At 34.9% G+C, this 26205-nt stretch overlaps 1 protein-coding gene across 2 annotated transcripts in view; it reads right to left on the bottom strand.

Moving 5' to 3' along the window:
- The window catches only part of DIAPH3 (diaphanous related formin 3), a 256020-nt gene that overhangs the window by 178767 nt on the left and 51048 nt on the right, over positions 1 to 26205 (bottom strand). For both annotated transcript variants that reach the window (XM_074815569.1, XM_074815570.1), the window contains exons 10-17: positions 14706 to 14816; positions 14155 to 14273; positions 13891 to 14007; positions 12580 to 12698; positions 12382 to 12446; positions 11678 to 11782; positions 9121 to 9456; positions 8032 to 8146 (exon numbers count right to left, since the gene is read on the bottom strand). In XM_074815569.1, the coding sequence (XP_074671670.1) occupies positions 8032 to 8146; positions 9121 to 9456; positions 11678 to 11782; positions 12382 to 12446; positions 12580 to 12698; positions 13891 to 14007; positions 14155 to 14273; positions 14706 to 14816 (1087 nt within the window). The remainder of the gene's footprint in view (positions 1 to 8031; positions 8147 to 9120; positions 9457 to 11677; positions 11783 to 12381; positions 12447 to 12579; positions 12699 to 13890; positions 14008 to 14154; positions 14274 to 14705; positions 14817 to 26205) is intronic.

The raw sequence follows: 26205 nt of genomic DNA, 5'->3' as shown, positions 1-26205 counted from the left end.
TATTCACATTGTGAAAACATTGTCCACTAGAAATCAATAAAGGAACACTCTTGTTGCTTCTAAAACATCAAGGCCTCAAAGGCTTTTCCTACCACAGTGTTGTGAAATGGAAGTGGAGTGCTTCTGTTAGCCTGAATATACTGTCATATTTTTATCAAACATGAGTTGACTGCAGATTAATATTGCATTTTGGGTAGAAATCAACAATGAAAAAAAAAATCACTTGTTTGAAAGAAAAAGGTAAAGGTGAACTACAGGAACTACTCCTTCAAGGCACTTCACTGAGGAGAAAGGAAACCACTCAATCTGTTTTGAAGCTGACAGGAAATAATAAATAGTCTGTGTGTAGAAGGTAAGAACCAATCACCTAATAACAACACATACTGCAACTCTGCCATAAAGTAAAAAAATGAAGTTAAAATAGATTAAGGTAAAATTAATACCATGCTTAGAAAGTTAGTTACAAGTGCTAACAAACTCTTCAACAATACTCTTTCACTATCTGACAAAGCATTTCCTAACTGTAAATACAAGCCAAAGTATGTTTCCAAATAATTTTGGTTTAAACAGTAGTTCGGGTGATACTGCAAGGCAGCCAAATCTAAACACATGGCAGACTTTACTTCTACTTTTACACAGTTACATTAAAAGGTAACTCGAGTTACTCAGTGCTGTATCATTAGCAGAAGTTACTAGACTACATTGTTAGCAGTCTTACAGATTTGTAATAAGATTCTGTAAGAAGCACAGTTTGGAGCAAGTTCTGTGTAAGTCTTCCTCTAGAAGCGGAAACCACAGAATCACAGAATCATCTAGGTTGGAAGAGACCTTGAAGATCATCAAGTCCAACCATCAACCCAACATTAACAGTTCCCAACTACACCATATGCCTCAGCGCTAAGTCAACCCGACTCTTAAACACCTCCAGGGATGGGGACTCCACCACTGCCCTGGGCAGCCCATTCCAACACCTAACAACCCGTTCTGTGAAGAAATGCTTCCTAATATCCAGTCTAAACCTTCCCTGGTGCAACTTGAGGCCATTACCTCTTGTCTTATCGCTTATTGCTTGGTTAAAGAGACGCATCCCCAGCTCTCTGCAACCTCCTTTCAGGTAGCTGTAGAGGGCTATGAGGTCTCCCCTCAGCCTCCTCTTCTCCAGACTAAACAACCCCAGTTCCCTCAGCCGCTCCTCGTAGGACATGTGCTCCAGACCCTTCACCAGCTTTGTTGCCCTTCTCTGGACACGTTTGAGTAATTCAATGTCCTTTTCGTAGTGAGGGAAAATGTGAGGACACAGGGCCCCACCTAACCCTTCATGTGGCTGACCACAAGTTCTGTTGCTTATGCTGAGTAAGCTGTGGTATGTCAAATACAGCACTAAATTAATTTATATTGCTAATTTAACCTTCTTGCTAGCTCTCTTTACTCTCTTTTCTGGTTTAAAATGTTGGAGACTTTGCTGGCACCAATAGCAGTTTAGACCCTGATGGTTTTTCTTACAGAGTACACAGGGGAGAAAAAAAAAAAAAAGAAAAAAAATTAGTGAGAACTATATTGACCTTTTCAAGACAAGTGCCAACAGAGATAGCACTCCCACAGAAGTGCTTTATTTCTGAATAATCAAGTCTGGCAGGAGCTCTGGTGTGATGGGATCAGACATTGCCATCTCCAATAAGGTTAGGATGAAAATCTGTCCCAGTTGATTAAAAAAAAAAAAAAAAAGAGAGAGATCATGCAATCTTTCTCTCTCAAGTTTACTAGATCAGTTCCCTTTGATATCTAGAAAAGAAAGAAGAATAAATTTCTAATTTTTCATGCCATCTCCCATTAACTGTAGTTACCTGCATATTGCTAAAAATAATGAAGAATTTAGAAGTGGTTTCCTGCATGTTTGATCTGCAATTTCTAATCCTCGTTTGGACTTTACCACTTTAAACATAACAGTTACATTAAAAAAAATTGTTGGATCAAACCAATTTATTAATAATATATTTATAAACACAGCACACTAATTATAAAGCATGTATTTTGGAAAACAACTATCTTTCTTATATTTTGCATACATGAAACAAATTGTCATTTTGTATTTAGATGTTTGAAAATATTTCTTTTTGGCTAGAAGTTGCTTTCTGATACACTCCATACAGCCTCCAAAGTCTTGGAATCACCTTTGGCAAAGCACTTCAAGCACCCAAAGGATTACTTTAAGCAACATGCAGCTCTTTCTCTCTTGAGTTATCCTGAACACATATCCCACATTAAGCCTAACTACTACAGTCTCACTACATTAATTACACTTATTCACAGACTTCCACCAACTTACTGCTTTTTCTCCACACCAGTACTCTTCAAAGTATATCCACAAACTAAGTACATTTCATATAGGTGTTCATTACTATTCTTCCTTCTATAAGTGACAAGACCAATCATTTTCATATAAAAACTTACCTTATTTCAGCATTGTAAGTCTTAAACACAGTAGCCTGAAGCTACTCCAAGAAAACAGGCATTCATACACATGATTAAGAAGCTAATAAATTCCCTACTGTATCTGACCAGTGATCCCTCTAGCCCAGCACTGTTTCCCCAAAAGCTGCAGTAAGAGCTGTTATTTGAAAAGACACTATGACAGCCTTATCACTACTTATAATTCATTCTCCTCAATTCCCAAAGTAGGAAACTCCTCTTCCTACAAATACATCCTTTCCTATTTCTTTTGGACCTACTAGCCCTGAATTTGTCTAATGTTCTTCGAATCTGCTGAACTTTTGAAGTTGTCACCAATGAGTCCCACCAATTCCCTACCTAACTTCATTTTGAAAAAATTAAATACACTTTTCAATATCAGCTGAAGGATTCTTTGCAAGAAATTCAGAATTCTAAAAGCGTATGTGCAGAATGTCCTGTTTACATTTATCTAGCTATGTTTAATGAGTATTCCTGTTATCTTCATTTGGGCAGGTCTTCCACATTTTTAATGTTATCATTTTCCTTGTGATACTGTCTTTAACTTTCTTATCAAGTCACACACGTTTTTTACCCCATAGCTTTAGTTGGGCTTTCTCTGAATTACAATACAAACTTTACCCAAATCTTTAAGACGGCATTTTCAGAATAGCCTCTGGGTTGGTAATAGGCATAGGTATCTTGCTTGCTTGGCCATCTGCAGCTTTCATTCAGTTCCCTGTCCTGAAGTTGAATGCTTGTATAATAGATTTACTGGGATTGTCCTCTCCTGGTACATGAAGATAGTGATCATTCTCTCCTCCTCTCCTACTCTAACCTCCTAGGTCCTGTGCACAACTCAAGCCCATTGACAGAACAGTTCCTTTTCACGCTGGTTACAGGAATATTGGAAACAATCATTTGTTTCATCTAAAGTTTTGATCTTCTCATAACATCCTGATGAGGAATCAATTCAACTCACATGCAAGTAGTTAAATCTCCCACTTTATTGCCACAAAATTTGCACCTTCTCTAACCTCACTTCACATTTTCTCATCACAAACATCATCTGATCTGAGAGCTATTAATACAGCACAATATTATATTATTAGAAGGAATTTCCACTCACAACACTTTGCACAGCAGGCTTCCTCCCCCACCCCCCCCAAGATTTTCATGCTGCTACACTTCATGTTTTCATGCAAAGTGCCACTTCCCTGCCTATACGTTTCATCATTCTAGCAAAGTTGGCAGCATATTAACATCATACACCAGTGATTATTCTTCTTCCATCATGCTTACAACACGTTTATTATAAAGTGGTTGTCATTCAATAATGAGCATTTTTGTTTGTTCATCTCATCTTTTAGGCTTAAGATAATATTAGAAGCACATATAAGGTGTTTGCTTCAACTCTGCTACTCAGTATTTCACATACCAGTTAACTTTAATTCATATATTCGTTTAATGCTTTCAAAGAATTATAGTAAGAGATTCCTTTGATACCATTGTTGCCAAAAAGGCTTTTCATAGATTTTCTTCATTGATGTGCAACAATGAGTATAATCCTGATAAATCTTAAACACTTAATATTTATTATTTCTTTTCCTTCCAGGTCTCTAACTACCCTTCATACCAATCCTTCTTTTTGCCTTTAAAAATAAAAGTTATCAGAAAACCAAAGATCATTCATGCAAATGATTTACATTCATCACCTTATTTTCAGCACTTCTCAATTACTTGTTTTTTCTTCCCTCCCAGACAGGTAAGAGCTATGGAGCATACCTTACTTCCACACTAATGTCTTTAAGGCAGTGATTTCACTCCTTACGTTTATTCTTTTAGCTGCTGACACAAAGCTAATGATCTGAGGGTTCCAGAGTCTTTTGTTTGTTTGTTTCTTGGGGTGTCTCACAAAAAACTCTCGTGTTTTCTTGCAAATATTTTAAATGTATGGTACACTTTTCAGTCACATTCAAATCTTTTCTCAAATATTCACATTGAAAATATTCCATCCACTGACCTGTAATTCCAGTTTCTGAACAAATATTCTCCTCCCACATTCCCCGTGTATCAGTAAATCTATGTGAGTTTATGACAAAGGAGTTGGTTTTCCAATTATGCCCTTGCCTAATTCTTTCATATACATAAACTTAAATTTCTTTAAGATCAGATTTATTCTGAGACAAAAATTATTTCTGAGTCAATAAATAAATTAAACATTGTCTTCAGTAAGTTGCTACAAGAATACCATCAGCAATTGATGCTTTGATACTTCTCATTGTTCCAGCTCAAACTTTTATAAAACACGTTGCTTTCACAAAATGGTTCGATTTCTGGTAAGTGACAAAACCAGCTTTATAACAAGTAAAAGAATGAAGAGAAAATACCCTACACCACCCATAGCCCTTACATGGACTCATCATTATCACATCATCATTATTATTAAAAAAACAGCATAGTGAGAGTATTTCCTCCAATAAGTTACGAAGACTCTTGTCAGCAAGACAAAGAAGTGATTTTTTTCCCTCTACTCTCCTTCTCTCTCCCCACTTCAAGAAAAATATAGATATATTGCAACGAGTACAGCAGATAATCATCAAGATGATCAGAGGGCTGAAACATAAGATGCAGACAGAAAGGCTGAGAGAGCTGTCAGTCTTGAGAAGGATAAAGGGCAAGGGAACTCTTACTGCTGTCTCAAACTACCTAACAGAAGGCTACAAATAAGAGGGAAAGAGATTCTTCTCGAAGGTACACAATGAGCAAGAGCTAACAGACACAAGCAGCAACAAGAGATATTCCAAAAAGATGTTATGAAAAGAAAAAAATTAGCACAATAGGTGGGAACAGGTTGTCCATCCCTGCATCTCCATCTTTAGGGATATCTCAAACTCAGCTAGACAAAGCCCCAGGCAACATGAACTAGACTGGTCATTTTACAAAGCAGATTGGACCAGATGACCTTCAGAGATCCTTTCCAAACTAAATAATTCCATGATTCAAGGACATGTCTCTGTACATGATCAACAAAAGTGATTTTTTTTTCTCCATGTATAGTCTTTGCTCCATGTTACTACTCACTATTTTTCCTACGATCTGAAGCTAGATCCTCTTTTACTTTCTTATTCTTACAGTAATGTTTATTTCATACCTCCATAACATCTTCAGTTATTTCAATTGCTTTAACACCCATTCAGAATCAACATCATTTATAACTTCTATACAAACATCTGCTAAAGCTTCATCTCTATTCTATACTATTCTGTATTCCTTTTTCTAGTAGAAATTCCTCTATGCATTATTAACATAGACATAAGACCTCCTCTTCTGGATCAACACTGAAATACTTTTGGCACATCAGCTGGCAAAACACACCAACGGAACTTCAATCTGATTTTGCTTAATCAGAACAAAATTCACTTAAAGCATCATTGCACATTTTGGTCCATGCTTCCACAACTAGATACCTCTTCTAACACAATGATTTCAATGAAGAGTGCATAAGCAGACCCTTCAACAGAGTGGAAACCAGCTCATTCTTTGCATGCTGTCATTTGGCTACAGAATTATTTTCAACTTCTCGTCTTTCTGGTATTAGAGACGAAGCTTTAGAAATAGTCAAGGACTGTTCCCAAATTGAGTCTAGTGAATATCTTGCTGATTCTACTTTAGAAAGCATGGCATTAAATCTCTTCATAACTGAGAAATGAAGAAAACTGGCCATCTCCAGTTTCGTTGGCAAGTTTTGTTATAATCAGCAGGTTATGCATAAGCTACAAAAAAGCATCCACTTTCTCCATGGTCATGAGAACAAAAGCAGTTACTTTGCTGTCCTTTGTACTGTAATTCAAGCTCTTAATAAGAGACAATGAAATGTCTGGTGCTGTCCACTTATGTGTTTAAGCATGAATGGAAATTTATGTAAACCACTCACTTGAACAAAGATGAAATTTAGTTCCATGTTGCCCTTTAGACATCTACTTGCTGTTCTAAATAAAATCTTTAGTGTCTTCACTTCCTTTGAAAAGTTAACATGATGGCACACTTACATCACCCATGTGAGATGAGAGAGATTTCAAAACTTTTAAAAAAGAGATTAAACAGTAAACTCTACCTGTAGAAGAAAACATAAATTTCTCCCTGCAGACTATAGCCTTTTAATTGCCCTCCCCCCAACCCCATCATTTGGTATAAGAGTACACTTCACTCATTTTTCAGCTGCAGATCTCTTCTGTTAGGTTTTGTCAAGACAATGTATTCAGCCCATTCAGTTAAACTTTGAGGGAATGTTAATCATGTTAACTCTAATGTTCTCGCTGGCTGTGGAGATTCACAATCCTCTTCTGAGCCATTAACACTTTTGGCCTGAATATCATCTCGTCTCCCAAATTTTACTGTTTAATTAGACATAGGAAACAGTATTTACTCCAGCAGCTTTTAAACCTTCCAACCTATTAATTCAGGGAACATTTTTGGGAATTCTCTTAACATTATAAAGGCACCACAATTAACTTTTAGACTTATTCTAATAGATTCAAGCAAAAATGCCTATGGTCCATGAGGTTTTCTTGCCTTTTTATCTTTGTACAACATTCTTTATATTATTAAGTATCAACAGTAATAAACTGTAATACTCAACTCCGTAGAAATACTACTAGAGCATAAAAAGCCTGCTTTGACAAAAGCAGAATAAAATTCTTGGTATGGTAAAAAAAAGAATACTGGATAATACACCAAAGCATACAAAAAAAAAAATAGAAACTTGAGAATTCCATGCACTATATTAAAATAAAAATATCAAAGTGAAATTTGTTAAACAAACTAAAAATATAATAATGCCTTCTCAATTTGAAAAGGAATTAATCATTGCACCCCTCTGGCTGCCCCAAAGTACTAAGTCTGCGATACTTATCAAGGAGGGAGGAAAAAAAAAAATGTCAAGAAACAACAGTGGAAATATATGCATTTTATATATGGGCAGAATAATCTAAACTACTAGTGAGAGAACTTACTTCCAGAAAGGGAGAAAAAATTTAAAGCCAGGAATACTTTCAAATATTTTGCTTTTCTACACAGTTTTAAAAGCTGAAGAAGCTAAGCAAAATATCAAAAGAGATCTAAGTTGCTACAGGTTTATCAGAAAGTAAAAAATTTCATTAAAACTCTCCTCCCTCATGGAACCAAAACACATCAATTATCATGTGCATTCTGAGGGTAAACACATCACCTTCTGGACTCTAGATTAGATCACAGTATTTTATTAAGGTATTCTGACAAAATCTTATAAATATTTTTTCAAACGTGACTGAATAAAAGTCTGTATTATCCAGAAGCGTTTCTCAGGTTTTTTTGGTATGGTTTTCCTTGTAAGTAACACAATTTTTGTCATCAAGTAAAATATTCCAATATTACTGCTTTAAGTAGTCTAGGATTTTCAAACTTTTTTCTTCACACATTCCACTTAAGAAACAGAACATGTATATTATATTCCAAATTTTTTCATATATATATATATATTTAAGCCCCAAGAATTTTAAAGATATCTCTAAAAGCTGAAAATTAAAGCCATCAATTACTTACCCCTATTTTGACAACAAAATGTAAGTTCCAATTTGCAAAGCATGTCAGCATTCTCATACTTATCCTCTTCTGCCTTAACCCAAAAACAGGATTCTGTCATTTCCTGAGGCCTGATCTATGAGCAAGAGAGAAAAGAAAATTTTATTGATTAAATTATTTTGACACTATGCAGAGACTGTGCTCTGTAGAGTCTAAAGCAAATTAAATACTTAAGATCTCTATAAGGCACATGAACTTTTGGTATATAACTCATCTTTATAATTGTTAATATATTTATGATTGAAAATAATAATGCTTACAGTAAGTGCTTTTGGACAAACTGATTCTAAGGCTACAAAGCAATACAGACAACACACTCTGTTATCCAAGGTTTAAATGTAGCAAATTGTCTTTGGTCTAGATTTAAAACTTGGTAAACTTTAAATAATCTCTGAACACAGTTGGTTTATCTAGATATTAAGTACTTTTTTAGATTGTAGCTTTGATTGCTTCATAAAGCTCTGAAAATCTTTTTAGTGACTTTTTTGGTCTAAATAATTATAGCTTCCAAAACTGAGTAGATTGATAGTCCTGGTACACTTGATCCCATCACAATAGAGAAGAAAAAAAAAATAAACGGACTCCATATTTTTTCAACCATTAAATTTACATAAGTACATTTACACTAAGAACGAATGGAGACACCTGCAACGCTTCTTCCCACAGTCCAGGCTAAACAGATGCAAGACACTTGTTTGGAAACTGTATAGCTATCAGTACTGTGCAGTGACTGATCCAATGTAAACAGTTTGCTAAACAACAAGGCATTGTAGGATCCAGGAAGCATGCTGGTATCAAGGTCATATTATTCTAGACTAGAAATTACTTTTCCTGACAATTCAGAAAGTCAACAGATACTTGCCCAAATAATTCACAAGTCAGTGAAACAGTTTTCAGAAAACAATGAAACGTAAAGGCAGAAAGTACCTATATCTTACATAATTTTAACTAATGTATCAATTGCTCTATTTAGTCTTACTCCTGATAATCTATTTACCCTAAACTGTAAGTAAGATTTTACATCAAGTATTTGACATTAATCAGTACTACCTTAGACCAGTTGAGTCTTTTCATGGTAACCTCAGGTCTGAATTCTTTTTTAGGCTTCATTCCAAACGGCAAAGTACATGAAGGTGGAGACCACTGTGCTCCAGGCAGGCCTGGTAGAGGTGGTGGTGGTGGAGCACCACCAAAACCCCTAGGAATTCCCAAGCCATTCAGAAGTGGTAGAGGAGGAGGGGGAGGCGGTGGTGGTGGAATTGCTCCATTAGAAGGCAGCAGTGGAGGAGGAGGAGGCAGAAGTCCATGTGGTCCTGCAGCTTCCAGTGGAACGACAGATGCATGTCCACATGTTGATGGTAGAAAAACAGGTGGCAAAGAGCCATACTGATGAGAAAAATATTTTTATTCAGTTTCACCTTTTTTTAATCAACAAAAATGCCATAACAATCATAGTTTATAGATTAAATTCAGCAAGCCAGTCGAAAGTCAGTGCCATTTTTCTTGTATAGGACAATCAAATATGAATTATAATGAGACCAACATTCAAACCAGGAGGTTCATGACAAAAAGATAAACTGAAATGCTATATCCTACTTGTCATATTTCACTGATCATGATCTAAGAAGGGTCTGATAGGTGTCTTGATGAAATTTTTTCTAGACTGCTACGGTTTAGCTCAAATTAAAAAAGTAACATCCTAGTCTCTCTTGTTCTTACTTATCCTTCACGTTACAGAATAATATTCCAAGGACATAACAGTAGAATCTGAAAAGATTAGTAGTTCTGTTGAAAAACAGGTATTTTCCAATATAGGAGCATTCTCATTGTACAGAATTGAAAGAACAAAGCAATGATGAAGAAACTTTCTTCCAAAAAATACCACTGCCTTACACACCTACTTCTTATTCTGTATAGTAAGGACATCTATACTGTATCAAGACAGGTTTATTAGCACTTCAGTAAATCTACAAAAATATATTTATTTCTACTATTTAAAGGACTTCTATCACAGGCCTTCAAACATTATTAGGCACCTGACAAAAAAACCCAAAAGAATAAATAAGAAATATTTATCTACTGCTGATAGTATTGATGAACTTTTCAACTAATAATTATGAGCTGAAACAGTCATTTTTTAAAAAATGTAGGGAAATACAATAAGCAAAAGATTTAGTAGTTTTAAAAAGAAATAGCTGAACAGCAGTAAATAGAAATAAATACATGTACAACAGTATTATTATTTTGAATTTCTGAACATACACATTGTTTACACTGACAAGTAGCTGCTGAACAATTATGCTCTAATAATGAAAGAAATACATGAACAAATATCAAATACAACAAAAGAGTCAAGGAACAAGACTAGGAGAAGAATAGTCATAAGAGGTGGAAATAGCCACACTAAGCAGCAACTGAAAAGATTCCTCTTAAGACAGATTTAAGAGTACTAAGTTGCAGTAATCAATTACTTGATATTTACAAAACATTCCAAGTATCCCATTAACAGCAGGATAATTCATGGTATGATCATTAGTGAGCATAATTAGGTGTTATGCTCACTGTCTGCATGTAAAAAAAGATGATAACGAATACAGCGAACAAGAGAAAAAGTAAAATAGGTTTTCTCTCCTATTTCACTCACAAGAAGTATGCAAGTATATTTTCAAGATCCACACTTCTTTAATGAATGATACACAGCTCTCACTGAAATTATATTTTTAGAATGCAACAATTTTTGTAATTGCTTTTTTAAAAGCCTGTTTGACTTTGACATTAACACTTAATTCTGACCAGAAACCTGAATTAGAATGACATTTTTAAACAGACCAAAGCAGAGCTAAACTAATTTTCCTCACCAAGAAAATTAAAGAAGCTTAAAAGTACAAAAAAACCCACTATGATCAAAACATGTATTTTATCACCTTCCTATAGGCATGTCTCCCCAATGCTGTCTCTTTACCCATTTTTAGACTGTGCTTGTTATTCCAGGAAATAAGACACAGGAAAAATCCCTTGGTCACACAGTCTCCTCACGCAGATTTTAGAGCTGAAGCAGTTACAAGCTAACTCAAGTATTACCCTCAAAAATCTGTACTATACCTCTCCACATTCTAAAATATCTATTTATGCTTGAAAATTGAAAAATTATCTGGAAATGTTCTTATCCAGCCACAGGTTATTTCTTTCACTGCTGGATATCCATGGTAAGGCTTCAGCAAAGCAAACTGCATAATGAATAATTTCCTGTGGAGGGATAAAGATCACAGTGATGAATGCTAATCTAAAAGCATAAGACTTACTACCCAATGTGGTTAATTACTTTGGAAATATTTGACACTGAAAGCAAACCCAAATGAAACAGAAGAAACTAGTTTAACAGAGCTCAGGCACAAAAAGGATCATCTGGGAACTCAAACTGCTAATTAATGTCACACTACGATTCTTGGTATAAAATAGAAATACAGGAAACTAACCGTCCATAATAATCGATAACAAGGATTCTTTGGAAAAAATCATCAACTGCACTATCAGAATCTACAAAAGATGCAAAATGAAGTCCCTTTCAAAAACAATACTTCATACATTTATTTAAACTGTCTTTTACCTGTGATTTAAAAGCTTGTAATTCTGCTTCAAGTTCATTGATTCTTTCTTCTTTTTTTTGCAATAGGGCCTGGGTCTCCTGATGAACTACAAAATCTTTTTCAAACTAAGAAAAAACAAAAAAGGAAAAAAAAGAAAATTGTTGATAGCTTCTTTAGATTTCAACTTTTGTGTTTGTTAAAACTCACATGTTAACAATACTAAGGACACATACAACATATCTGCTATTCTAAATTCCATGTATCTACTGTGTGGAAGTACCACCTCTATTTACCACTACAAGTCTTCACCATATGAAATAGCATAAACTACTCAATGTATTTTAAATTGGAATTAGAGTAGGTTAAAGAACTGATGTACAGTAATACAGAGTCTGTAGATACAAATCAGTCAGTTATTATTCTCCCACTGTTTATCTTGTTGAAGAAACTGGTAACTATTTAAATAAAGTATTCAGTTATTTGTGGGAGATTTGTACATGAAACCTTAAAATAAATAGTAGAAAGACTCTCAATTCAGGTTAACTACGTTACACCACTTTCCTCTGTTTCGTAGTCCACAAGAAACATCCAAATTCCCACTTAAACACAGAACTAATAGAAATTTGAAGTTAAAAACTATTCCATGTTCAGTTACACCATTTATGAAGTTATTAATTAAAGCCCTGTGTCCATCTTATGATCACATAACTTAAAAATGACTTACTTTTCTGGAAAGTTCAGAAGCCCTCTCTTCACATTCTTCTAATCTTGCTTTATCTACACAAATATCTTGAAAAAATAAACAAACACACTTGCACATATACAGGGAACACAAGATTCTTAACCACATGTACAACTTTAACTTTGTTTTTGGAACACAAAGAAGTATGATACTATAACCACTCCCAAACACAGTACTTACCTACTAAGTGACTGAAATTTATATCTAATCTTTTACGATATGTGAAATCTGGGTCTGTTCCACTTCGATGCAACACTATCTGGGACACACATTCTTCAATTAATTTGAAATACTGTGGACTAAAGACAGAGATGAGATCTTTACAGCATATTTATTTATCAATATCTACTTAAAATCTTGTCTATGAACGAAGTAAGGTCAAAAGATTTGGACTGACTTATTTCCATAGAAGGGTAGCTGCAAACCCCAAAAGTCTCAACAGACAAATACATCTGGCAGCTTATTACACAAAAACAGTTTACACAAAGCCTGAAAAATCAGTGGATCTAAAGATCTCTCCCCACTATGGAAATACAAGGACAGACTACCTCCTGCTTCCTCCCAGTAAAGAGAAGGCTCTTTATTCAGCTTGATCCCTTCTGGTTTTGTGACTTTTGTAACTATAGATGCATTGCAGCCCTGCTTCAGTAAGAGGTATGAAAAACACTTTGTTCTAAAATGTCAGGGGGTGTGACAGCTGGACCACTTGCCCAGAACATACAAGCTGTGAATTCAAATGCTTTCAGGTGGAAAAGGTGTAGCACAGGTGCACCCATGTAAGGCAAGCGCTCTTAACCTCTAAGGGTGCATCTGTGCTAGACCTTGCCCGAAATGCAAGGTTATGCAGAATGCTATGCAGAAAACAGACAGCTTTCCTTCCCTGTTCAGTTTATATCTGGTTCCTCCAGCGTTTCCTCAAAAACAACACAAGCAGATTTTAGAAAGGAAAGTATTTGGCAAGTTCAAACTTATTAACTATTTCCCTGTGATTTATCTGATGAATTTTCCAAGAGACACTAACATGTTCACACTGACCTATAATGTATATTGAAACCACTCAATTGCCAACCAAAAGTTATTCTAAATTAAGCATATGTTCAAATTTCTGTATAAAGTGCATACTTGGTTTTGTCCTTTGACTCAAATACACCACAAAATTACAATGCTACTACCATGATTCATAACTGCTTGAGAAACCTGTCCTGATCACTTATACTTGCAGTTAGTAAGGTTAAGATCTCAACAAAAATAGTTTTCCATACTTATATATAAAATTGTATCCTAAGCAGAAGGCACAAAAACATATACATGGCAGTCTTATACAAAGCTGATACTTTCAAACATGAGTTCACAAAGGAATACTTACGAATTGCAATCCAAACAGAAAAAGACAAAATTGTATTTATCAGTAAACTGATGGAAGAAATATTCTATTAATGACTAAATTACAACAAAATCCATAATTAACATTTAACATAGCATTAAACATACCGTATAAAATAATCATTTCTTATCAGCAAAAGATGTTGGAGAATAGAAAGAAAATATCCTTCAGCACTAGTGTCCTTAACTGTGTTCCACACCATGTTGTAAACATCGTTTACTTCAGTAAAAGTGTTAAGGAGAGTAATAGCAAGGAAAAGAAATATTTCAGTCAAATCTTGACTGATATCTTCTTTAAACAGAAATTATTCCAGAAAAATGTCCATACACTTTAATTTTTTCATGTTTCTCTTACTGATATCAAAAGGATATTCTAGTTCAGATCTAATATCTTCTAAACGATGAGAGAATTCCATCATGTCTTCTTCCTTATGCTCATTGAACACTTTCAGCTGAATATCTAGTGCTTCATTCTTTATACACTTCAATTGCTGCAAAGAGGAAACAGTAGAAAGGCTTGGAAAATTAGTGTTTCCATATGTAAATAAACCTTACCTTTTTAATAACTTCCATAAGTCTATGTTATTTTAAAGTTTAAAACTACAAGAACACATGAGTTAAGTTAAATATTCAAAAGCTAAACATGGCTTCAGCCTGGCTTAACAAGCATCTGCACAACAGTCTGTCACATGTTCTAAATCAAAGTCCTAAAATGCTGAGGAATCAGCATAAAGTTCAGAGATCATACTTCACCTTTTCATTCTTATTTTAAGACTAATTCTCATATCTAACTGCTCATGCCCAGACTTAATAAAATGCCCTTGAGAATAATTTATTAGAACTTGTTCTCCCATTCCCCCTCTCAAGCTCAAATACTCCAATAATTTAAACAGTAATGCAGAGAGAGACTACAAGACGCTTACTGGCAGTATCTCTTTCAATCCACTGCGCATAAATTCATTTCTGATGTGAAGCCTAAAATCCAAGTCATCAGGAGATGTAACGAGAGCATTGATGAGCTGCATGCAAGCTACCTATAACAGAGGAAATATTAAACTATTTTATTTCTTAGATTTCAATATGCATCACAGTCAAAAAGACATAACAAACTACTAATTGCACATTACACCATGTCTGATTATCAATCTACTGTAATCTTATAATTAAGATAATTAAATTTCTTATCAGCTACATGAGCTATAAATACCAAACACTAGTTCACAAATTTCCATAAAAATAAATATTTTCTCACTCCATTGAATTCTGCCATTTAATAAATAGCAAGTTCCTTTAGTAAGTGAACTTTACCAGGTAGTAAATACCTTGACAAGCATAACTGTCAACACATAAAAATCAATGTAAATACACATTTATCTATAGATACATATAAAAGTGACATAATAGAAATTGTGAAGACTAAAGTCTGTGTGAATAGTGGAAAACATATTAGAAGACAGAATGCTTATTAAACTAAACTGAGCCTGAAAAACAGAATATGCTTTTCCCCCTTCTTTTTAAAAATCTTCCCTCTTTAAACATACTGAGTGTCATAGAATACTTCATGGGAACCAGTAATTCAGCTCAAAAGCAAGCATCAGGTCAACTAGTGAGTAGTCTCTCTTCTGAAGAATCAAGACATTCATCTTGAAAACCCATAGCAAGGAGCAGCAGGAATTCACTGTCCAGATTCACAAGCCTTTAGAACAATCACAGCTTATTATTAATCATAAATAAGGATGACAGCAGCCATTATTTCCTTTTCTCACCCACTTTATTGTTTTCACATATTGCTTCAATGCACAGGAAATATGTTATTCATGTATTTCCAGCATTTTAAGGTGCTTCTAAAAGCACAAGTCAATTAGGATTGTCTTCTGGCCTAATATACTATGTAAACAAATAAAGCAATCTGGTTCCCTTTGTTGTAAAGCCTTTTATCATCTGGAAAGTGATGATGTATTATGCTGTGGTCAGGCAAAAGGTGATATTGGGAACATACGGTATCAGCCATCTTCAAAGTACGAATAATTCATAGCACTGAATTTACATATGGTCACCAGAACTGGATGGCCTAGCAGCCTTGACATAGACTGTAAGAAACAGCAGCACCCCTTAGGTTTCTAAGAGAAACTTGCTAAGATTAAATGATAACACAGACTACAGCGATGATCCTACATTTATCCTACTGCAAGGATTGCAAGTATGTGTGGTGGGTTTGTGTGTGGTGGAGTTTTGGTAGCAGAGGAGGGGGCTACAGCAATGGCTCCTCTGAGAAGCTTCTTGAAGCTCCCCCTGCTCCCAGTCAGACCCACCTCTGGCCAAGGCTGAGCCAATTAGTGATGGTGGCTATGCCCCTCTGATAAAATATTTAAGAAGGGGAACCTGAGAGGAGGAAGAGAAGTTGTGAGGGAAACACCTATGCAAACATTGAGGTCAATCCCGTAAATTATGGTATTTGGAGTCACTTGGAGAGAGAACTACAAGGGCCCCACAGCTCTGTGCCAGGAGTTGGGACCATCTCTCCAACTTCCAGAGATGCCCAAGAGGACAAGGATGCTCAAGGGAGGACGCGTGGCATGGTGTGGTTGGAACCACTATACTAACCCATCCAACACCTCTCCTGGAGAAATGCTGCCATGACAGCATCTATTCTATATTGCTTCATCATACAACATCCTGTTTTAAAGCTATTGATGATGCAAAGTAATAGGAGGACAGAATAAGCTTTGCTCCTTCCTCTTACTTGAGTGAAGAGCTGAAATTAAGTTCTAGTCCATCAGAACTTCTATGAAACTCAGTACATGCACATACCTAAATTAGCATAATAAAGAAAACTGTTGCTTTTACTTTGACATCAATAGGACAAAGCACACTAAATTAAATTATTTAAATCAACTGCATAAAAATGTTGATAGACTTCTGTAACTTACTCCAGTCTTAGACAATAATTATTTGTTATAATATCTAAACAAAATAAAACAACACAAGTGGGGGTAAAATAAAAATTAAAGCTTCAGCTGATTGAACATGAAGCTGTATTAAAACAGATCAAAAGAAAAAGAGTTTGAGGAACAACTTGCAAAAAGCATCTATGAATAATACATCTTTTTCCTTGAAGATAACAAAAGGAGGAAGACAACCAGAAAAACTGCAGGATCGGTAAAAGATCACAGTGAAAGGAGTACCCAAAGAAAACAAAGGCCACAGCAACACTTCATCAAATGTTCTACTGGTGTGTGAAAGGAGTTCCCAAAGTAGAAGAGAGACACAAGCAGGTTCAGGAGTTGGCAGAAGAACTTCAAGAACAAAGCCAACAATGAGAAGTCACAAGTGTATTCACCCTTCAAACATTCAAAGTTTTGGAGAAAATTGAAGACAAAGCTTTAGTACATGCTATTTCATTCAAGTTCTTACTGAAAAGCACATTGACACCCAAGAAAAGGAAGATGGGAGAAATTATATTGATATTTATAGGGACATTTTCAGGATGATCTGGACAACTACAGACTGGTAAGACTGACTTTAGAGAACAAAATTAATCAGTAACATGAAAAAAATGCAACACAAATAAATAGACAGTATGAATAAATGCAACATGGCTTTGTAAGGCAAAGTCCCTTTTAATAAAGCCATAAAACTTGTTTGAAGGGCTCAAGGAGCTGGCAAGAAAGCTCTGATTGGCCTAAGTCTGGACTTCAAAAAATAAAAAAAGTTTGTAAAATGTCAAAACCATTCAGAAAAATTTAGAAAACAGTATGTTAAGTAGCCAAATAGCAAAATACTACAAAATAGCATTAAATTTGATGTTTAAGTTTCTTTTTTAAAAAAAGCTTTTAGGGTTCAAAAATTATTTGACTTTATTAATTTCTGGTGAAGTAATGTTTTCCTGGTACTTTTTTTTCTCCTTGCTGTAAGTCCATCTTTTTATTTTATGCTAGCAAAGTGTGTAACGTAAAAAAAATCAATAAAAAAATTAAATAAACAATAAACCACTTATAATGCTAGAAACTGCAAGGCAATGAAAGCCTGTTCCTGTCCTTTCTCCATATTCTTTCAGTGAGATCAATTAGACCATCACCTAATAAGTTAACAATAAAAATCCTACACATATTAAAGAGAATATATGTATGGTATGTTTTCTTTCAGAAAGGTATTGGCACTCAGTAGTAGCAGTCAATTTTAAAAGAACTCAGTTAAATAGGAATACAGGTAACAGGACCACAACCTTGACCATTCTGTCTTAAATAAAATACATTCCCTTGAGAAAGATCTTTCAGATTTGGGGCTTCTTTGAAGTTATAAGAAAGAAAAAATCCTCAACTTATTCTCTGAACAACCCACTTGGAAATCTGCTGAACTGATAACAATTTGGGGCTTTAACTGTCACAGTGGATTCTTCATCTTTGTAGTGCCTGTCAGAACAATTTTTATGACACTTCTCCTCCCTGAAATCTGTTATTTCCCTAATTTTATGCAATTTGATTCTGTATGTATACCTATAGTATTTTAGAAACCTAGAAGAAAATATGACTTAGATAACTCATCATTCATTGACTTCAAACAAATCCCAATAAAACCTTTGTATTACTCCTGAAGCCTGTTTCTGTGCATGTACTGTTTCTAAGAGTTAAACTAATATTTGTTTGTTACTGCTGAAGCATTACTCTATACTAGGCAACACAGTGGTGCTAACCTCAAAAAAGGAAACTACAAATAACAAAAGATAAATAAAAAGAGACCCTTAGACTTACTTACAGTCAAACCCCACACAACAAAAATTTTAAAACCATCTAAGGTGCCTAGTTAACTTTTCAAAAGTGGACTGAATAAAACCTTCCAATAACTATTTTAACAGCACCCAATAGAGAAATTAAGACTCTCCTGATGCACAAAGTATTTCTGGGCACTAAAAAAGCTCCTCATATTCAGTATTTGTCTGTCACGTCCTTTACAATCTTGTTCAGAACATGTGGCCTTGGAACCCAGTTATTTTTGCTAGTAACAGGCTACAGGCTTTGTATTAAGCTAACACCATATGCTTCCAGACTTAGGCTTTACAGAGACCTGGCTTGCCTATCTAGAGCTCTGTTTTGGTTTATTTAGCTACAATAGGATTTGTCTAGTAACAGAATTACCCCACTAGTTTTAGAATTTGCTTAGCCTTCTATAAGTTTGTGGCACAAAGTTTACCATTACATACATTTCTACATAACTAGCAGATAGAAATATAAGCCTAAATAAAATGCAGCATAGAAAAAGTAGAGGCATGGGATGCAAGCAGACACATGTGTTAGCACTACTGAGAGTAATTGGATTAGACCATTAAGACTACATTTAGACTAAGAACAAATTACTGGCTTCTAACATAAGGTGTATTCTATAGGCCCACAAACTGCACAAGTTGCAGTGTCACAATGTGGTGGAGAATCTGATCAGCCACATCTGTAATTCGTATGCCACAAATAGTAGAAAATGCCGGCAACCAAAACAGTTAAAATTTAGAACAATACCTTACAGAATATATTCTCTTATTATCTAAGTATGGGCTGTATTCTTCATTCTTAAACCTTTTTGTATTTGTTTTAGTATGAGTCCACTTTACCAAACCATCCACTTTATCAGTATTTGTACTTTTCTTCAGCAGCTGTGATGAAAATTTTTACTTCCCCTAATTTTGAGTTTATTTAATTGAAACCTGTTATACCATCACCAGCTTCTCTCTGGAGTACTGAGTATTTCACTCAATTGCATCTTCTTGATTCAATTAGCTCTGCCATTCAAAACCAGTAATTCAGTACATTGACAGATGCCACCAACACCTGTACTCCTGTTAACATCAGTGAGGCATTTCAATGACTGTAGACTTCATTGGACAACACTATCATACAGTCAGTAATAAAGTACAGTATGCAAAGGTTACATTTATGTTTCAAATAAAGTCATACTCGATGTTGTATGAATACATCAGAATTGGAACCTCTGTCCTTGTTATGAGCAATTTAAAACAGTATATTTTAATGCAAAACTTTATGTGAATTGGATTGCTAAGCAAGGAATAAGCATTTACCACACTTGATTTAAACTATCAATAAAGAGGCAGCGACTGAACAAAGTACACTACTGTGAAAATCCTGATCAAGAGCAAACTACAGTTTTTTGTTTGAGATAGCAATGCAATTTAGATGAAAAGATGTCTACAGGTGTAACTGCTGTTAAAAATAAAGGTATTTACTTTTAATTTGCCAAATCAGGAAGACACATGTGCACATGTGCTATTCAAATAGAACAGAGACAAGATATGACAATGAAAAGCAAGAAATACATCAGTAAAAAATACTGTTATTCTAGTACTTAAGTCAAATTTGATTAAGTGGGAATTCGATTGCAGTTCATAACCAGAACATACTTTAGCTTTCCTGGAATAAACAAGATGGATATCTACTGGATTATGTTAGCAAACTATTTCTATAGGAATACAAAGACAAAGTAATAGTGAAAATTCCAAAGAGAAGTCTCCAAAATGCAGAATGAGAAAAGGTTAAACTTACATTTGCTTCCTCTTGTATAAGCAAGGCATTGCTTAGAAATCTACCTTTGAGTAATTTGCTTCATGAAAACTTAAAAAAAATTTTAAAAGTTAAAAAGGACTAATGATAAAGACAACAGCAAGAACCTGTTACTTCATCACAAACATTTAAAACATGCTCCACATGAAACTATAATTCAGTATTTAGCAATTACCATATAATACTTAAATGACACGTGATCACAATTAGTTCATTCACTTAGAAGTAGATTGCAGCAAGATAGATCTGTTTAGCGAACCTAAAATCCATAAGGAGAAATGTGTCAAATTCTATGAAGATGAGGAAACAAGCTTGTGAATGTTTAGTAACAGTGCAGTCTGGAAAGTTAGATTTTGGGGGAACATGCCAAAACCAGGAGAAAGAGAAAAATACCCCTCTTGAACTTGATGAACAGCATCTGAGCGGCTTATTAAAAGGCAGTTTTAACCAATAACCCAGGGAATATTCAAGAGCAAGGAAAGTTTTTGCTATCCTAAACTTTGCAGTTGGAAAACCAGTATATTAATATTACCCAATGTTTGACAGTAAGTCAATTTAAAAAGGTAGCAAGCTTAGTTCAGTTAGTGTCTGCGTAAGGCACAGGAATAAACTCAAACAGAATTCTTGACAGGTTTCCAAGACAACACAGTTCAAGCTTCGGTTACCTCCATTTAAATGCTTATATGTAGACAGATATCTACATGTAGCTATATGCATAGCTAAATTCCCATTCTTGTTCATCAGTAGTCTACTAGGTTCCTCTTTAAAGCTCTTCTTTAAGATTCTAGAGTCTAAAAGATCTTCTTTATAACACACATGGAGTGTTCAGGGTACTCTACGATTCATTGTCTTTACTGACTAGGGACCCAATTCATCACCTTAAACATTAACACATAGTATACAGACTACCATTACAGCTGCTGCACTGTGTCCCATCTGGCTTACAAGTGCCAATCCAGAAGGGTGGGAATCTCCTAAAGGAACCACATCATATCTACAAAGGCATCTGAAATGACATTTGAACTTCAATTGTGGGCAATTAAATTTAGCCTTGGATTTCCATTGGTTACATGAGGGTTTAGACATCTAGCTCAAACGCTTGATGGGCTGGCTTACTTGCAGACTAAATCCTATTCAGTGTCTTACATTGCTAAAGAGAAAGATCTGCCACTTACTTAGAAAGCTCATTTGTTCCCAATCTACAAAGTTTTAAGTAAGTCTGATATTTTACCTCCATCCATGTCTATTTGTTTAGGAAAAAAGTCTCAACCACAAAAATGCCTCAGAAAAACAAAAAGTGAAGTCTGTCATTTTTTTAAAAAAAATTACAAAGATAATCCAGTATTTCTAAACCTGTATGACTTTCTCATCTTAAAGTAGTGTTAAATCATAGCAACATCCTTAAATCCTGAACATTCAAATACAGATTGGTATTTAGAATTATTAAACTACCAGAAAGCACTGTTGACTTCAAATCTAACAGTAGTCAAACAAAGAATTTGTTTTCTGTTTCTGCAGTGTGGCTACTAATCAAAGAAATGAAGTAGAAGTAACAGATGTGGTAATTTCTTCTACAAAGAGTCCATCCAGCCTCTAATGCTGCTAATAAAGGGTCAGACCAAAGAGAAAACAGAGTCCAGAGAGTTGAAAGAACTTCTTAAGGATGAAAGGAAGCTACAGGTAAGTAACTCTTCCCTTCAAGTGCTTGTATCCACATACATTCATACTACACATGTTTCCAAGGAGTATCCACTCATAATTATTTGTCTTCAGTGTTCCTAATAAAGAAAAAATTAAAGAACAATTATCCCAAAATTAAACATATTCCTTGACAATTCTCAAAGTATGTAACACTTAAGGAAAATGCATGTGACACTCCAGTTGACAGCTCTATAAGTGTCAACTCTTGGGACACAGAACAATCAGTAACTCCTTGCACTCCAGGTGAGTGGGTCCTAACTGCATTCTCTTACACTCAATCACCTTGGACAAGATTCTGTAAACAGACTGACAGCCTTTTCAATTTTCAGCCATGGACACAAGGTGGGAAAGCTGTGTCCACACTAAAAAAAGATGTCTCCTCTTCCATAAATTAAAAAGTACTTCTGCTGAGGTAGTATGAGGTTTAGTGAAGACAGATAAATTAGCTTCCTAGGAAGGCAGAATTCACTGTGAGCAAAACATTCTGGGCAAATGTGCTATATCTAAAACCAACTCATGAAGAGCTGTAGATTCTGTAGGTGGAAGCATTTGTCAATCTGCCCTTGAGAAGATCCCTGAAGAAGTGAAATTATTTTAGGCTCTAACATTGAAAGGCATATGGTAATACACAGCTCTCTGGTGTACCTTCCAAAATTCTGTTGTAGTGTTGAACACTGCAATTTCTAAGTTCTTTCCTGAGGGGCACCTCTAACCCAGACAGTAATTACATCTTGAGAGTATCCTGCTGTTTACAACAGGCAGGCAGTGAAGGCATGCAGAGGCACTTTCCTTTCTTCAGGGAAAAGCCAAGAGCAAATCTTTCACTTCATGTGGCAGTCTAGTTAGATGCATCCTTCTTCAACTTTCCACAGATGATGACACAGTTCACCTGGAAAGTCAAAATTTTTAATGCTTTCCTCCATGAGAAACTAGACCAATGAGATCAGATATACTCTCTCTCAAATTTTAATCCTCTGTGATTCTAACTGGTGATGACTATTAAGTTACAGGATGCATTGCCTGAGGATTCCACAGTCTGTATTTTAAACTTGAATTTTTCCCCATTGAAGACCCGACAGAACATACTTAGTCCTTTTCTGGTGGAAACTGTCAGGTATATCTCAGCAGCTCAGAGCAGCTTTTTCCTTGCATAGACAAGACAATCAATACTAACTATATGGTATCATCTTATGTCATATCTTATTCATCTGAATAAGAGGAACTGCAGTAAGATTGTCTACTTCACTTTCCTTACTCTTACTGCAAGTATGCCCTTGTAGAAGGCTGTAAAGATGATACATATTTAGTTAAATTCTGCTTGCCAGTATTGAACTGACTTTGTAAATTTGGCTTTGGTAGGGACACTATATTGACGTCCATCAATTGTTAATGACAAAAAATTCTTAGTAATGACTTGGAGATGTACCATCCACATGCACGTACATTTACATGGATCTTAAATACTTATCGTCAGTCTCTACGTTTAGATAAAGCGAGTTTTGCTCTTATTCATCCTATTACGCAGTTATGGAAAGGATCTCATTAGCACATGACAACTAAGAATCATCAACTCATTAGCACAGAACAATCAAGAACCATCAACCTAACCAAAATATCACAGTCCATATCATCTCACATTCTCAGATGAAAAAGAAAGATGAAATGGCTTTCCCTGACAACTGAAAATACTGAGGGTGATGCTAACAATGAATAGATAAGGCAGTTTACTTTGTCACAAAAACACTTCTCCTAGGACAGGCAAGAAACATCTGCAAGTTTCCATAGGGATGATCAGTGCTCATTTTTCAGGAACTTGCTTTAACATTGTATCTTTTCTCAGTTCTAAACTGGAAATTAGAAGAAGCTGGCATCTGCAACTAGAATTGTACAGAAGAACAGCACTCTTCCATTAGTTAAACTGCCTGCTTGAGGAACAGTGATGAAAGATGATGATTAGAAAGTAGAAGCATTCATTTCATTCTATAAGAAGAATGAAAAGAACTGGGCAACACACATTTTTTTTGTTGTTGTTTTTAACATTGTCTTAAATACATCAAAATGGGCTGTGTCAGAAGAGCTGTATTTCCTGACTCCATGGCTTGAACAACCAAACTATTAGTTTTTTTCAGTTGTCATCATAAGTACATACAAGGTACCAGATTTTCTTTGTATGCATTTTCTTGAGCAGAGGCTTAAGATGTTAAACTACATTTAACAAAACCAGAAATTCAGTATTACTCCTGGCTGTAGTTATATTCTCAAACTAAGACCTTGTCATGAGCCAAAAACATTTAAGTATGTTTTCCATAATTTGGGATTTTATGAAAGATAAAAGGGAGAATATCCTTTGTTGAAACAAATGCAAGTAGTAGATACAGAGTTTTCACTAAAAATACAAAAATCATCATATTGAGGCCTTTTATATATTCAGCCTTCAGGTAACAGAAATGTTAGTCAATTTGAAATTGAAAAGGTCAGTTGTTAGTGTCAAATTGAACTGCCACAAAGCAAGCCTACATATATCAAGCAGATAATCAAGGCAACTACGCCAACTAACTGACAACTGTAAACTTTCGTCTCATTAAAACACTGTCAAATTAACCACCAGGTCAATGTCGTTGTTATAAAAGTTTACAGCTGATTCACATGAGGAACCTTGATTTTTCTGGTCTTAAAAAAGAAATCTAGCAACCATTTGTGGAGTCTGAAAAAAGAAAAAAAAGCCTTTTAGTGGAAAGAATGTGTTCAAATGGAAGTTTAACTAAAAAAAAAAAACAAAAAAAGAACTTCCATTAAAAGTTTCCATGTCTACATAAAATACAGCAAATGAAACAGCAAAATGTTACCTACTTTCTGAAACTTTGAGGTAACACTCTTAGCAAAGCCAAATTAATATATTTAGCGTAAGTATTGCAATTGTAACATTTAGAGTAAATTCTCAGTTTTAACAATGCTCCTGTCTTCTATATCAGAGGATTAAAAAAAATATACCAAATGGAGGTGTAGCACAATCATGAGAAGGCATAACTAGTAGAAAAGTACTTGTTTAATATCTGAAGAGTAGTCCTAGAAAAATAAAAGTTGTTATGGCACAGTTAACTCAGCTGAAGTTTTCTGCACTGATTCAGTTTACCTCATCAGTGGTATCTCACTAACGGAGTTGAGCATTGCTGTAAACAGTGAATATGGAAGTGCTCATGTTTATAAGACAGATCTAAATGGTTAGAGATAATCAGCTACGACCTTTTTCCCCTGCGTATCAACTGTCTCAACTACCATTAATATTGGTATCTACCTATTTCTTAAAGGGGCTGCTTACCAACAACAGTTCACAAGGGATTATAATTTCTGAAGCCTATTCCCAGATGTTGATGCAAAAAAGCTCCTATCTGTTCACCTTCAGTTTAATCTGCAAGGCATATTTATAGATTTAGAAAGGCCCTTATAAACTTAATTATTAAAAAGGGGAAATGGACAAAATGCACATGTGTGTACGCATCATGGGTAAAGGGAGAAGTACATAGGATTAATTTAATTTACCTGCTGCTTCAAACAAAGTAAGGGGCTGCTTTTAAGGCAGTTTTCACATGCTTTCTGAACTGTATAGAAAAAGGAGTTATACAAAGTGTTTTTCCCCTTATTAAATCTACATTCATGCAAATATATGCAACTTCTGAAAATTCAGGATCACATTTGGAAGCCTAATGCTCAACACAAACTGCTGTTAATTTCAGGACTCTGAATATCTATAAACTAGTAAAGAATAGTCAGAGAAGTACTGCTCTTCATAATATTAAGGTTTAGGCATCTCACAGAAGTGCTGTGATGGACCTGGAAATTGTCAATCCCTTATATGCTCTGTAGCAAATACAGGCTCTTAAAAATCTCTAAAGTTAGATACAATATCCTGAAATTGAGAAATACAGTTTCCATAATCTAAAGCACTTCTCCTTACTAAATCAAAATAGTTTTATTGATATCTATATTCATGCCAAAGATAGAAGAAGGCTGCTAAACTAATATAAAGAGACACTGAACTACTATTATTTAACATTAAAACTAATTTCTGCATTTGGATATTTTTTTAATTCTTTGATTATATTTATGAATAAAATTTTCTTTATATTATCTATTTTTTTACCTTATTGATTATACT

Source organism: Strix aluco, chromosome 2 (genome assembly GCF_031877795.1).
Source record: "Strix aluco isolate bStrAlu1 chromosome 2, bStrAlu1.hap1, whole genome shotgun sequence".
Taxonomy (NCBI): domain Eukaryota; kingdom Metazoa; phylum Chordata; class Aves; order Strigiformes; family Strigidae; genus Strix; species Strix aluco.
Note: the sequence above shows the minus strand (reverse complement) of the source record. Positions and strands in the feature narration are given on the sequence as shown.